At 44.4% G+C, this 15,956-nt stretch overlaps 1 protein-coding gene across 1 annotated transcript in view; it reads left to right on the top strand.

The window, feature by feature from the left end:
- rin1b (Ras and Rab interactor 1b) overlaps nt 1-15,956 on the top strand; it is a gene marked incomplete at both ends in the record, with an annotated part of 90,188 nt that overhangs the window by 48,327 nt on the left and 25,905 nt on the right. The window contains 7 exons of the mRNA XM_080741622.1: nt 1,116-1,265; nt 3,301-3,415; nt 3,852-3,924; nt 5,115-5,206; nt 7,157-7,323; nt 8,043-8,371; nt 10,596-11,122. Coding sequence (XP_080597748.1) covers nt 1,116-1,265; nt 3,301-3,415; nt 3,852-3,924; nt 5,115-5,206; nt 7,157-7,323; nt 8,043-8,371; nt 10,596-11,122 — 1,453 coding nt within the window. The remainder of the gene's footprint in view (nt 1-1,115; nt 1,266-3,300; nt 3,416-3,851; nt 3,925-5,114; nt 5,207-7,156; nt 7,324-8,042; nt 8,372-10,595; nt 11,123-15,956) is intronic.

Genomic DNA, 15,956 nt, shown 5'->3' with positions numbered 1-15,956 from the left:
GGGAGAGAGGGAGAGAGAGAGAATGAAGCATGGAAGGTCAAGAGAAGAGAGAGATAAGTGTTCCGGCAAGCAATTGTGAGAGTCGGAAGCTGAAAGTGAAAGAAATGGCCAGCCAGACAGACAGACAGACAGACAGACAGACAGACAGACAGACAGACAGTGAATCCTGATTTGATATATACTTCATCGTATGACAGAGTTGTGTGCCGTTACGAAGTATAGCTGATCTACCATCTTGTACAGTAGTACATTAGTTGAGTATAAATTATGGGTCCGCGATAGTTTTAAAGCTCATTCTGAAGTACCACTTTAGTCAATACATTTCAGTCAAAATAGCACTCAAAAAACAATCAGAATACTAGTAATAATAGTACATGTACCATGACTTTTAACAAGGGCTTTCCGACAAGAACTGATATTAAAGCCGACAATCCATTAATTATTTCTTTCTATTTTCATCGCGCAATGGAGTATGAATTCAACTTAAGCTGGATTTCTTTAGCTCAAAAGTACGTAAAATATATGGTAGGTATATTGTTCCAGGAGGTTCCCAGCGAAAGTTAACATAGCATCACAATAAAGTTTACCACTTAATCTATTTATATGTTGGCTATTCAAAAACACCAGATCTACATTCTCACAACGTGTCCTTTGTGCTGCTCTGCAAGCTTATCTGCTATTTTTGAATGTTGAAATATTGCTTTTAACCCATTAAGAACTGCAATTATTTGATACAAATACAAATAATTTGATAATTTAGCTATTGAAAAATACCAGATATACAAGCTCACAGTGCGGCACCGAGTGCTGCGCTGCTAGCTGCTATTTTTGAAAAATCTTGGAAATGTTGTGCAAATCTTTGAATATATAATTTTCAAAGCAAACCTTTGTAACTAAAATCTTTGCTACTGGGGGTCCCTGGAACGACATAGTTTGAGATGGAGGTCCGCAGCCAAATAACTATAATTTTGTGGGTCCTTGACATGAAAATGTTGAAGAGCCACTGATTTAGAAGAAGGATTTAGAAGACATTTATAGAATCGTGTCAAAAATATTCAAAGTTTTCAAAAATAGCAGACATTGGAGTGACTAAAGCAGGCCTCCTTCCATTGCAGATGCAGGAGGACATTGGTGGTCCGCAGCAGCGGGGGTCCCAGAGGGTCTTCAGCATCTTGGAGCGTCTGCTGGTCACACACCCCGTCTGGCTGCAGCTGTCACTCAGCCAGGACTCCGCCCTCTACATCCTGCTCAGAGAGCCTGTTGGGGTGAGGAGGAGTCAGGACCAATCATATTGCCCGGTCAATTAGCCAATCAATCAATCAATCAGTCCATCACATATGGGCTGACACTTTCATAATAGTTTAGTCAACAAGACGTTAAGTTTCAAAGAGAGCAGGAGAGTTATGATCATAAACGATCCACGTCCAGGTACTCAAGTAGCTCTGGTCCACAGCATTAGAAGGAGTTCTCCTTAAAGGACAACTTTGTTTTTTACAACAAGGGTTCATATTTTAGATAGTCATTAGAGAAAAGAAAAGATGGTTGTTAAAATGTTTTCTATCGTTTTAGAGATTTTGACGATTTTGATTTGCTTGTATGCCCCCAGCATGCAAGTGGATAATTATGTATTTTTAGACACAATAAGCCCATTCCCAAGATGCACCGCAATCTTTCAAGGGCAGATGTGACTTATGGGGGCTGGTGTAAATAGTAACAAAGAAATTGTCAGCTTATTGTGTCTAAAAAGACATATTTTGACACTTGTACGCATGCCCCCAACCACTGAAATCAAAATACTAAAATGGCTAAAACGATAGAAAGCAGTAAATGATTTTTTTTAACACTCATCTTTTCTTTTCTCTAATTACAATCTAAAATATGAACCCTTGTTGTAGAAAAATAAAGTTGTCCTTTAACGCTATGTCACCGAGGAGCCCTTGACCTCACAGCCACGGTAGCCCAGGCTATTCAGCCTCTCATCTGTAGTAAAAGTAAAAAATACACTTTTGCTACTCACCAAAACAAAGACTATTTTAAGATGTTCTATTTTCCTTAATGGGAACACTCTGAGCCACCCACCTCATATCTTAAAATACACTTTTTGGCCTGAAAAGAAAATATTTACAAAATGATACAAAATGTTTTAGTTAATCCACTGTGGTGGCCTCGACGGATCTTGTCAATTGAAAAACTCCATTGAACAGATTTTGCCTTCTGGTTAAATATTTTCTTTTCTGGCCAAAAAGTGTATTTTAGATGTGGGGGGCTCCGAGTCCTCCCACTAGGGAAAGTAGCTTTTGAACTCTCTAAAATCGTCTTTGTTTTGGTGATTGGTGAAAGTATATTTTTTATTTTTACTACAGAGACGATAGGCTGCACAGCCTGGGTGGTGGAGCGCAAGGGCTCATCAGTAACATAGCGTTACGGACCAGAGCTAGTACTCAATGTAACATTTTAAGGCTTTAATTCAAATATTTGCCAACACGTGTCGGTTCACTCCTTCTCCAGGAAATAGAGAAACAAAGAAACAGAGACGTTACCACAGCTGTTTGTTAAACTATAATGACTTTGTTTGCTTGTTTTCTTTCTTTGCAAACCCTGAAGAAACGCAAGCTGACCTGCCTAGGTGTAATTTCTAACATGTACCAGCCGGATAGATGAGTACCTGGATATAGATAAGTTAAAATAGTATTTTATTCATTATTATCTTGCTCCAATGCAAAGCAGCTTGGTTTCTCTTGCATGGAGGCAGCTTTTGATCATCTTTTTACACTTTATGTATTGAGGGCTCATTTGTATTTCTTACAATCTTTCCAAAAAGTCCAAGAGTAGTCTAGTCTAGTGAAACCACCCAATTATCCATGTATTATTTCATGAATCTACCCGTGATGTCTTTCATTCCTCTTCTCTTGAGGAACTGAACTAATAGGCAAAACCAGAGCCATTTAAGGAGAGTTGGGTCACCTCCGTTGACTTCATCGGGCCAGGTCTTCTACAAAGACTTCTATTGGTACTGAACTGGAAGTTCACGGAATGCATTAGAGTCTATGAGCGTTTGCCATTATTTTGAGTTACATGAACCACGTGACCGGCGCTGTTTTCTGCCCCTGGGTTGGCGTAAGTCTCTAACACCAGGGAAAAAACACATATATGCTGGATGATTACCTGATATCTTTGTTCTTATAAGATTGTTAATATAAACGAAACAAAGAAACTAATACATAAAACAAAATATTAAATTCCATCCACCCACTGACTCATCATTGTCGTTCTATGTCTCTGGCATTTGTGTGTTTGCAGACATTCCTGGTACGTAAATGCACCTCGAACCACAGGAAGGTACTGTGTCTCAGAGTGACTTGGGAGCCAGCAGCCTCCTCTGTGAAGGAGTGCTTCATCTGTGAGGAGGACTCCAGTGAGTATGAAACAAGCTAGTGATGCTTTTAACCCATTAATTATATAAAATAAGAGGGAATTATTTGCAGCACTTTTAGAAGATGACTTTTGATTTGTATTCTGTTATAGTACAATAGCCGCGAATGTTTTGAGCACACTGCCATTGTCAGTGTTTCCAGTGTGTTCGTCTCCGCTGCTTTACAATCCTCTGAAAAGAACATTCAAAGTCAGGGGTGACGAGCTGATATTACGTGCCAACCGTTATTACCACAATTATTTGGCACACTCGTCTTGTTAACAGTTGGAAACAATTAAAAAGTAACAAGAGAAAAAAACATTATTTTTATGTAACAAAAGAACAACTTACGCCCACCACCGCTATATTTGAACCAATGGCCCACTGCTTATACAGTGTTGCAGAGCTGTCACTCAAACTCTGCCTCTTCTGTCACCAGCCTTCGCTTTGGAAACGTCTGCCCTCAGCTTCCCTGATCTGTGTCGCCTGGTGGCCTTCTACTGCATCAGCAGGTAAGATAATTATACTATTATTAGGCATTATAATGAATTATAATTGTCACTGGTATATTGTGTCATTGTGTAGTATACAATGATATGCCACATCACAATATATTTTTGTCATATATTTTTCAAATGGGAGTCCGCGGTCTGATGTGTGTCTGTCAATTTAGGGGTCCTTGACATGAACATGTTTAAGAACCCCTGATCTAATCTATAGATCTATATAAACTGTGGAATAAACTCCCTGTCGCACTTAGAACAACAGAGTCCATCCCTAGCGTCCGCCGTGGCCTGAAGACTCACCTCTTCAGACTCTACCTAAGCCCATAGCACTTGCCGTAGCACTCGCCTATAACCTCAATGACCATGCTGTACATGAAAGCTAGATAGCATTTTTAGATTTTATATAAAGTTTTTTACTGATTTGGTGCTTGGTCCATCCATCCATCCATCCATCTTCAACCATCGGGTCGCGGGGGTAACAGTTCCAACTGAGACTTCCAGATTTCCTTATCCTGCGCAACTTCCTCCACTCCCTCTGGGAGTATACCGAGGCGTTCCAAGGCCAGTCTGGAGATATAATCCTTCCATCTGGTCTTAGGTCTGCCACGGGGTCTCCTCCCAGGGACGTGCATCGAGGACCTTCCTAGGAAGGCGCTCGGGGGGCATCCGTACTAGATGCCCGAACCACCTAAGCTGACTCCTTTCCAAGTGAAGGAGCAGCGGTTCTACTCCAAGTCTCTCTCGGGTGATTGAACTTCTCACCCTATCTCTAAGGGAGATACCAGCCACCCTTCTGAGAAAACTCATTTCGGCCGCTTGTACCCGAGACCTTATACTTTCGGTCATGACCCACACTTCATGACCATAGGTGAGAGTGGGAACGAAGATTGCTCGAAAGACAGAGAGCTTTGCCTTACGGCTCAACTCTTTTTTTCTTCACAACAGTGCGATTCAGCGACTGCAAAACCGCTCCTGCTGCTCCGATTCTCCGGCTGATCTCCTTCTCCTTGGTCTACCTACGTTATTTTTTTTGTATTGATATTTCTATGCATTTGATGTATTGATGTATTACTTGCTTATTGTATTGATGTATTACCTGCTAATTGTAAGTCGCTCTGGAGTAAGTCGCGTCTGCTAAATGCCTAAATTGTAAATTGTAGCTACAGTATGTCATTATTTGTTTCTCTCTTCTCAAGGGACGTGCTGCCGTTCCCACTGCAGCTTCCAGAGGCCATCGCTAAGGCCACCACTCACAGGCAGCTGGAGGTCATCTCACACATGGGACAAGGTACTGTCTATGGCAGTGGTTCTCAACCTGTGGGTCGGGACCCCCAGAGGGGTCCCCAAATAAATTATGTGGGGGGGATGTTTAGCTAAATGTAACATTGTTTTCTCACTCGACAGTAAACAGACCAACATAAGCGTATGCAGGGTATCTGCACATTTCTAAAGTGACAACTTAAGGACTTTCTAGCCGATCCCGAGTATACTCGTGAAAAATACTCAAGTATTTAGAGTGCCGATCCCGAGTATACTCGCGAAAAGTACTGTATATGGAGTAACTCCGGTTCTCCTACCCTGTAGCCGGGCGGAAGGTCCTGGCACGATCGGCCTCGCCGATTCATCATCATCACGGATCCACGTGCACAAAATAGTAATCCCATAACATTGAGGCCGACGGGGAATCGCATCTTTAATGTCCATTATCTCCAAACAACACTTTTAAAGCCAAGGATGGCATTAGATTCTCGCTAATAAAACACATGTTGAAAAGCAGCGATCCACCATTACACAACCGCATGTTGATGACGATCACTTCCGGTGAATGACGTCTCTCCGTCATGACGTCAAACCGGAAGTGTTTACGCAATGGACTTCTGGCCTTCAAAATAAGACAATGGAAGCGTATGGGAGCCTGCGGGCGGCACGCTGAACATTTAACCCGTTCATGTCTGGAGCACTAAATGGGTTAAAGACCTTTTTATTACCTCTGGTCAAATATTGGTCAAACTGTCAAATATTAGAGGCCGAAATTGAGAAAATAGCAGACCTACATGCTCACAACGCCTCGCAACGCGAGGCGTTGTGAGCATGTAGATAGGCTATTTTCACAATGAAATAGATTGAGTCAAACTAAATGTAATGCCAACTCCTACAATTCTACTGTAAGTGCTTGTGCGGGGGGGGGGGGGGGTGTCCCCAGTTAAAAGATGATTATGTTGGGGGTCACGGCCTGAAAAGGTTGAGAACCACTGGTCTATGGTAGCCATCATCTCACACATGGGACAAGGTACTGTCTATGGTAGTACATTTCCTCAAGTACTGTACTTAAAGTACCGGTACACAGTTTTCAGGAATCTTTACTTTACTGGAGTATTTCCAATTTTCTATACTTTTACTTCTCCACCAATACGTCCTAGAGGCAAATATTGTACTTTTACTCCACTAGAATTATTTGAAAACTAGATTCAGCCACTTCAGCCCTATATACGGTACATTTCAGCCATTTGAAAATAGCCGATCTACAATCTCTGCAAAACTTGTGAAATGGGACATTCTGCATCATGATTACTTTCTACTTTTGGTACTTTAAGTATATTTTGATATCAATACTTTTTTTTTTTTTTTTTTGTTATCAATTATTTTTATTTTCCATAACATGAAATTAGAGACATACATATGAATAGAACAAGAAAAAGTAAAACATTAATCAAAAGAAAAATGCAATTAACAGACAAACATCAATACTTTTGCATTTTTACTCAAGACAATTTTGAATACAGGTTCTTTTACTTTTTTACAGAGTGCATCTACATTGCAGTATTGCTACTTTTACTTAAGTAATGTGAGTACTTTTTCCACCGCTGAGAACCACTATCCTTCCATACAGATGTGATGTTTCAAGTCTTCAGACTCTGCTGCTCTTTTCCAGAAAGTTTCCTGCAAATGCATTTTTCCACAGGTTTCTTTCCCTGTTTGGCCTTTTGAATTTTTATGGAGAATGGAGCGTATTTTTGCAGAAACCCGCAAATGGCAAGAAACCACTCCATTCCCATTGAAAAGAAGAACCCATCTTCATAGGTAGATTTAATCTTCAAAGTCAGAGAAGGTCATTAAAATAGCAAAAAGAGATGATCCACAAGCTCAATGTTCTGACAATCCGCTGGAAGTCTACTGTCTTGCCAATGGCAGTACGTGTGAAGTTTTGAAATGGCACATCTGTACATCTCCCCTCTAGAGTTCTGGAGCTCACTGAGCCCCTCAGAGGTCCAGAATGGACCAGTGGAGCAGGTGGGCTCAGCCAGGTCCAGAGCGTCAGCCCAGGACCCGTGTGCCCTGCTGACCCGGCCCAGGCAGCTCAAAGAGTGCTTCATCAACCCTCTCTTCCTGCAGATGGAGGTCAGTGTTTGTTGTGGTTTACAACCTGCTCTCCTTACAGTCCTGACCTTACTCTCTTAGAGCTGACACAAGCTGAGACCGCCCACGCACACACACGCACAAACATAGTGTGTCTATACACAAACGCACGCAAGCATGTGGCACTATGTAGTAACACATATTGTGTTCATTGTTTAAGACAAATTGTATTAATTCATTCAGTGTTTTTACCATATTTTCAAGGACGATCTTGTGCGTATGCGTGTGCCTGTGTCTCTGTGGAAACAGTTGTGTGCTAGTGAAAGACAGGAAAAAAAAAACATTTCTCCGGTTGTTGTGGCTTCACCTAGTGTCCACTAAATGGACACTAGTGTGAATGGACTATGGGCGCTGTGGACACCTAGAACCAGAGTTAATTGAATTTACCTGCAGAAGAAGAAGTTGAACCGGATGGAGAAGTGCTTTTTATTTCTGGGTTATTTTTGCATGCGTCCGTCTCCTGCTAGCGACGTGGATCACTCTTACAGTGGCCACGTAAAATACCTAAGTCGGGATCTCCATTTTAGGCACGAAAAGTGAAACAGCAATAGTGTGTTCACACTGTTTCACAAATCACACATTAGGACTTGGCCAGTCAAACCTTTTCAGTCATGAGATTTCAGTCGTGATATTTTACAGTCAAACCTTTTCAGTCGTGAGATTTTATTTTGCATTAATCCATGCATCTGCATTGGTTTCCACAGCAGCAGCAGCAGCAGGTCTCGTCCCACGGGGCCTCCAACAAGCGACACCGTTTCAAGCGGAGCATGAGGCTGCGTCTCTCCAACGACTCCTCGGTCAACCTCTCTCTGGAAGGGAGCGGCTCCTACTCTCCTTCTTCCTCCTCCGCGGTGGAGCTGCAGCCCGGCTGCGCTGCAGACAGCAGGCTGCAGAGCAGCACCAGCAGCAACCCACAGAGGAGGGTCCACCCTGGGGCCGGGCTCCTGAGGAGAACCCCCGCCGTGTCCCCAGGGTCTGCAGAGGAGGAGGCCCTGGTATCACTGACCGCACCACCACAGGTAAACGGTGGTGTAAAGTAACTAAGTACTGCACTTAAAGGGATATTTCACTTAAAAATACTTTTGGTCATTTTATCATCTAATCAGGCATTTGGGAACACCCAGTACAGTTTTTGAATTGCTTGATACAGTATTTAGATATTTGATTGCGACCGTAGGTCGCAGTTACTTTTACACTCTCATACTATCCAAACCTCCACCAGCCGTCAGTCTGTCTGTCTGTCTGTCTGTCTGTCCTTCCTTCCTTCCGTCACGTCACTCGTCACACGTCACACTTTCCCCCTACTCATATCTCCGCCACCGTTGCCCCGATCCATGCCAAAATATCCACACAAACTCCTTGCCTGCCAAACTACAACCTCCAAGGACCCCCGGAGCTCCAGGGACCCCCAGGTCCCTGGAGGACCCCCAGGTGTAAAAAATGCCCCCAACGGGGCTGCTAACGGGGAATTCCCGGGGACCACCGACTCCTGGTGCTCCAGAACGGATGCACTGCAGCTCACATAAAATGCCTTAACTCGGGCTAGGAGCGACCGGGAGAGCCGGGGCCGGTACCTATTCGTCCGCCTCGGCGGCGTGGAGACCCCACCCTTCATTTCTCACATGGCCCTCTTCTAGCGCCACCATGAGGCCGATTCTTGCAAAACACATTTTTGGACACTGCTCCTACAATCTTTGCCCGAAAATCATGCAATCGCTACACAGTATGTCTACACTCATCTCATCAACATGGATCTGTCCCATATAGCGCCACCTTCAGGCCAATTTTTTAAAACACATTTTTGGACACTGCTCCTACAGATTTTGCCCTAAAATCACGCAAATCGCTACACAGTATGTCTACACTCATGTCATCAACATGGACCTGTCCCATATAGCGCCACCATCAGGGCAATTTTTTCCAACACATTTTTGGACACTGCTCCTACATATTTTGCCCTAAAATCACGCAAATCTGCGACATTCGGGGTCGCCACAGCGGCCAAATCAAGTTGGGCTCCCATCGACTTTAGTGATGAAAAGTGATGAGTCAGAGTTTTGTGGGTGCTGTGGTGACCCCGAAGGTCGCCGACTCGGGCGCCCTAGCTAAATCATTAGAGCATGCCCTGAGCTTCATCTGTGCAAAATTTTGCACTTTTAGACTGATTAGCACGAGAAAAAAAACCCTAAGGCCTCCGACTAACATGAATACTCACCCATACGTGTATTGTTTTCTGAGGCCATTTCTAGCCCACGGAATGTTTTTTGTGCAAAACAAATGCCTGCAATGGATTCAGCATCATGACAAACCCCTAGTTAGACCCCTCAGATCCTCCTTAAATACCCAGAAAAAAAATCTTTTTCTGGGTATTTTCCTCCTGGGTGGATTTCTTGTGTTTCAGGCATTAAGGGGTTAATAATAAAAAATGCTCAATGGATATCACTGGTCATCATCTTGAATCCTTAAGAGGTGACCCCAAGCTACAAGAATCAGTTGAGAAAAAAACTTTTACAGGCGAATCCACGTTCACCCCCACGGCTCCCGGACTAGTACACAGTATGTCTACACTCATCTCATCAACATGGATCTGTCCCATTTAGCGCCACCTTCAGGCCGATTATTTTAAACACATTTTTGGACACTGCTCCTACAGATTTTGCCCTAAAATCACACAAATCGCACAGTATCTCTACAGTCATGTAATCAAAACGTATCTGTCCCATCTAGTGCCACCATCAGGACGATTTTGGTAAAACAAACTTTTGGCCTATTTGTGGAGATAAGCGACCAACGGTCGCTTATCTCCCGATTAGGGAGTCTTACTGGTATTCACCCCAGCACGGCCTGCACATGGATTCAGAGGGTGTCAGGAGTCACCAGAAAAAAGGACGGTTGTTTTCATTGAATCTATCAAGGTTAAAATGGAGTTTGAAGTTACAATGGGTGTATGTATAGGAAGCACGAGGAGGAAATGGGGGAAAATGAATATCAAATATCTCAATACTGAATCAAGCAATTCAAAAAAAATGGGAACATACAGTATATTGGAGGGGGTACACAGCATTGTGTAAACAGAGCTACTGTATGTCGCATTGTGTCATTTTATATATATAGGGTATAAAGCTTTTGGAACAAATAGCAGCCTTGTTTTTTCTCAATACAATTTAAATAGTATAAGAAAAAGAAAAGGTAGCAGCTCTGTTTCATACTGTACAGTATGTGCACTACCATGTGCCACTCTGTCTTCATGACCAGGCCAGGCCTCTGGAGGCTTTGCAATCCTGCTCGGAGGAGCCAGACATGGAGCTGACCGTGCTGGCCCTGGGGAGCTGCCCAGCGCCCTCTCTGGCCGAGCTGGACAGCAGCAGCTCCTTCAGCAGCCTGGACGACGAGGAGGACCCGGAAGGGCTCCCCGTCGCCACGCAAACAACGCAGCCTCTACAGCAGCAGCGGCCACCCCTGGTTCGGTCCCGAGGCGGCCGCGGCGGCCTGCAGCGGATGATGAACGCCGCCTTTGTGTGCTTCTTCGCGCCCGAGAAGCGTCTGACCAGGCTGGTGGAGGAGCTGTCCAGGGACCGGCGCTCGGCCTTCGGGGCCATGGTTCAGGACTTCCTGGCCAAGCAGAGAGAGGCGCTGAAGGAGCTGGCCTCGTCCCCGTCGTCCCCGGTGACGTCCGTGGACGTCCTCCAGGGCCTGCGTCTCTTCCTGTGCCAGGCCAAGAGCTGTCTGCTGGACAGCGGAGAGCTGGAGCCTCCCGTCGAGATTCTGGTCACGGAGAACGAGAAAGGTAAGCAGGAAAAGTGTGCGTAGAAACCCACAACAACCTACTGCACATGCCTACTAAATCAGTCGTTCTCAAACCTTTTCATGCCATTGGCCCCCTCCCCATCTGAAAATGTTTCGTGCCAGGGACCCCCAAATAAGAGATTTGTGTTGTAATCATTCAAAATTATTCAATTTCTTTGTACAGTACAAGCTCGCACTTCGTGCCCTACTTTTGAGAACTACTGGTCTAAATCCTATGAGTGTGTTACTTAAATCTAAAATGGCACAGATGCTTTCCCGGTTTTAATGGGTTAAAGGTCTCGGGTTTGATTCCCCCTTTACATTCAGTATACAGTATGCAGCCAAAAGCACCATTTTGTTTTCTCCTGAAGTGTCCTTGAGCACAGAGTCTATTTAAGAGCACTAAATGCATCAAATGCTAGCAGAATAATGTAAGGCAGTAATTAAAGTAGAAGTTTGGTGCTTAGAATTCCTGAACCCTATGAGTAATTTGCTCCGGTAACAACAAAGTACCCTAAGGGTGCGGACATGCATCTGCGTCAGAAGCGTTGTTGTGGCCAACGCAAGCCGATGCTCGGTGACCTTATGCCAATTACGGTATATATTGCTGTTATAATCACACAAAAATGTGTCTAGTCCATTACACTGTACTGTGTAATGGTACTGTACTTGGTGTACTGTAGAAGTTGATATACTGTACAGCAGGGTTCCCCAATAGGTGGCCCGCGGGCCATTTGCGGCCCGATGGGGGCTACTGTCTGGCCCACACCAACCCCAGTAATAATGGTGGTATAAGAGCAGCAACAACACTAGTATATCGTCGTTGTCGGGTGGAAATCTTGTATCTCCAAATTTGTACGTTCTTTCGCAAATCATATACAAGGCCGTCGCACAAAAGTATTGAAAACAGCAGATCTACAAGCACACAACGCCTCGCACAGCGAGGCGTTGTGTGCTTGTAGATCGGCTGTTTTCACTAGTTTAAATCATTTTTAAAATGATAAATTCAAAACAAACGGTTTTGGACATACAAGATTTTCACCCGACAACAACGAAAACTGTTGCTGTCCAAAAACTGTCCAAAATAAATTCCAAATATTATCAAATTATCTCGCGGCACCCCTGGACTGCCGTCGCGGCACCCCAGGGTGCCCTTCACCCAAACCCCTGACTTATCCTATTATGGACCCTGGATCAATTCGGTCCCATGGCTTGAATAAGAGGTATCCTAACAGAGTGCTGGAGATCGTAAACCTTCCACCGCTATAACCGATGGAAGGAAAAAACCCTGCTTACATAATAAGGTTAAGGAAGGGAGACTACCGTGGGAGGTATATTGGCCTGAAAATTGCGGATGCTTGTTGGAACCGGTTTGGTATCATCCATAACAACAGCTCGGTGGAAAAGATGCAATTGTCCCAGATGACAGCGGATCTCATCTGCCGCTCTGCATCCATCTGGTCCTGTGTGAAAATGTGTTATGTCTGTCTAAAAAATTTAAGAATTAAGGACTTACAGTAAGTTGGCATGGCGGTGGAGGACTCCATTCTCCATCATCTTTTATTGTTTACAGAAAGGGAAGAGAATGAGAAAAAAGTGTGTGTGTGTGTGTGTGTGTGTGTGTGTGTGTGTGTGTGTGTGTGTGTGTGTGTGTGTGTGTGTGTGTGTGTGTGTGTGTGTGTGTGTGTGTGTGTGTGTGTGTGTGTGTGTGTGTGTGTGTGTGTGTGTGTGTGTGTGTGTGTGTGTGTGTGTGTGTGTGTGTGTGTGCGTGCGTGCGTGCGTGCGTGCGTGCGTGCGTGCGTGCGTGCGTGCGTGCGTGCGTGCGTGGAGGGGGGGGGGGGTGGTAGGGAGAGGGAGAGGAAGGAGAAAGATTTAACGGTAAAGAAACAAATCAAAGATATGTCTGTCAAAGATAAATTACTTTTGGGCTATTTTTTTTGGTAAAGTCTCTTGTAAATATTGGTAGCTGGTTAACCAGAAGGCTCCCCTTAAAACACGCAGCCAACCTCACGCCAGCCACTCGTGGGGCCGTTCTTCTATTTGTTTTGCTGAGGATAAGGTTAGAAATAACACATAGTTTTACTGAGGTTAAGATCAGGGATTAGGTTTTGGCACCGTTTTACTGAGATTGTGGTTAGGAATAATGTTATGTTATATTTAGCATCGGAAACCCAGGTTTATTTTGGCGATAGGAAGGAAAATAAGCCTGGACGATCGCGTTAAAATCACTGTTGGAGGAAGTGTAGAATTTCCCTAACCAATCAGAATGCAGAGGCGCGTCGCACCGAATTCGTTGACGTCATGACGCAGCAGCGTTCTCTGCGCTGAGCAGAGGAGCAGAGGGGGGTGGGGGGAGGAGAACACATGCTATTGGCCGGAGAACATTACATACAGAAAGTGTCCGCGGTGCCTCAGAGTGTGTTAGATAACTTAGATTTAACCGTTTAGGCATAGTTTACCGAGGTTACGTTTAGGGATACCAGGCAGAGACCGTTCCACCGGATCTACGCCAGAGGTTCTTGTGTTTTGGGCGAGTTCTGGTATTCGAAAGTTGCGGATTGTGGCGTTTTTTTTGGTCTTGTTTAACCTCCACCGGCTGTCCGTCTGTCTGTGAGTGAGTGAGTGAGTCAGTCAGTCACACATTTGCCCTGCTCATATCTCCACAACCGTTGCCCCCATCCATGCCAAATTTTGCACACACACTCCTTACCTGCCAAACTACAACCTCCAAGGTCCCCCGGAGCTCCAGGGACCCCCAGGTCCCTCGGGGACCCCCAGGTGTAAAAAATGACCAAATGTGCAAAAATGACCAAATGACCACCCCAACGGGGCTGCTCACGGGGAATTCCTGGGGACCACCCACTCCTGGTGCTCCAGAACGGATGCAAAAGTGGTGGCGCCCCCAGTGGAGGACCCCCTCCACTGCAGCTCACATAAAATGCCGTAACTCGGGCTAGGAGCGTCCGGGAGAGCCGGGGCCGGTACCTATTCGTCCGCCAAGGCAACGCGGAGACCCCACCCCTCATAAGCCTACGGTCGCTTATCTCCCGATTAGGGAGTCTTACTGTTTGTTTTTTTTACTTAATTTTTATTTTGTCACATGAACACATATTCACAGGGTCAACATTTAAATAGTTTTCATTATCATATTAGAGTCCTTTTCAATCCTCTGTGGTCATTCCTCCGGGTTGTGTATTCAGTCCATTTCTCCCATTTTTCAAGAAACAACTCTTCCTGTATCCTGAGTCTATGTGTAAAACTAATATACATACTTGATACAGTCTTTTTTTCACTCTCTATCAAATGTCTTTGCCAAAAAATAGCCGATCTACAAGCTCACAATGCGTCACGATGCGACGCGTTGTGAGCTTGTAGATCTGCTATTTTTTGGCAAATGTTCCCGCCTCAGGATAATGGATTTTGATTATCGCGATAATAGCGTAAATCGCGATTTCTTTTGTCACAATAATCGTGATATGAAATGTTCATATCGTCCCATCCCTAGTAAGCAATCGTAAAAACAAAACAAACAAACATAAAAAAAAACCCTGTAGATTGTTTTGTGTGTACACACACCAATCAGACTTGGCTCCCGAGCACAGCCTCATGTCTTTGTAGCGACAGAGGAGGATGCAGGTCTGTGGAACAGACAACAAGGCAGTCGTCTTTTCTTTGCTGTATGGTGGTGGGATGCTGCTGCTGGGCGCTTCCCGTGGCACCGTGTTGTCAACACAAAGTAGTTTGCGTCGGCGTTCTACAGCCTCATTCACCGGTGCTCATATTGTCTCTGCTGTTTAGAACGCCGCGCGTTAGCAAAGCTCTGTGCACTTAAGTCGCGTGCACGCACGCAAGCCGACGCGAGAAGTTGCATTTATTATTCTCTGCCACAATGTAGAGCACAGTGTGTGTGTGTGTGCGTGCATTAAAAATCCTGCATTAATGTACATTTCAGTGAAGTTTACACTGAGGATTTTACCGTGCATGTGCTCTGTGCACATACTGTGCACGTAGTTGCGTTAAGTTGTGTACATTTGTGCACCCGGCCGACTGCATACACAGGTGTGTGTGTGTGTGTGTGTGTGTGTGTGTGTGTGTGTGTGTGTGTGTGTGTGTGTGTGTGTGTGTGTGTGTGTGTGTGTTCATGTGCGTACGCACAAGTGTGCATATAGCAGGATGTGGGTGTACAGTATGTGGGTGTGTGCTCGTGTGCGCGCACATGGAGTTATCCTTGTGTGTGTGTGTGTGTGTGTGTGTGTGTGTGTGTGTGTGTGTGTGTGTGTGTGTGTGTGTGTGTGTGTGTGTGTGTGTGTGTGTGTGTGTGTGTGTGTGTGTGTGTGTGTGTTACTATACTTTTGAGGTCCAAACATCCACGCACTAGTAGAATCTGAGAAAAATACAATTGTGGGGACGATTTGCTTGTAAGAAAATGTTTGTTTTATGGTTAAAAAAAAGGTTTATAGTTAGAAAAATATTCCGGCTGGGGTTAGGGGTTTGATTAGGATTAAGCATTTAGAAATTAGTTTTAAGGGTTTATACTAGACAATAGTTGTGTGACTGATTTATACAGTACTTTAGTTCGCGCTTGTGTCAAAAAATAGACGATCTACAAGCTCACAACACGCCGCAGCGCGCACATTTTTTGGTATTTTTCGGATTTAGGCTTATGTTAAACTGCTAAAAATATACATATATAAATATTGGCATTTGATTGATTGATTGATTGAATACTTTATTAACAGTTTGCAAAAAAAGGATAACCCGAAAAAACCTAATATCATGGCTTATTTCCATTGAGGTCCCGTGTATTCAATTCATCGAGACACGTTGATGTCCTC

This window comes from Nannobrachium achirus (assembly GCF_963921795.1).
Source record: "Nannobrachium achirus genome assembly, chromosome: 14".
Lineage (NCBI taxonomy): Eukaryota > Metazoa > Chordata > Actinopteri > Myctophiformes > Myctophidae > Nannobrachium > Nannobrachium achirus.
The sequence above is the reverse complement of the archived record's forward strand: the minus strand, read 5'-3'. Positions and strand labels throughout refer to the sequence as shown.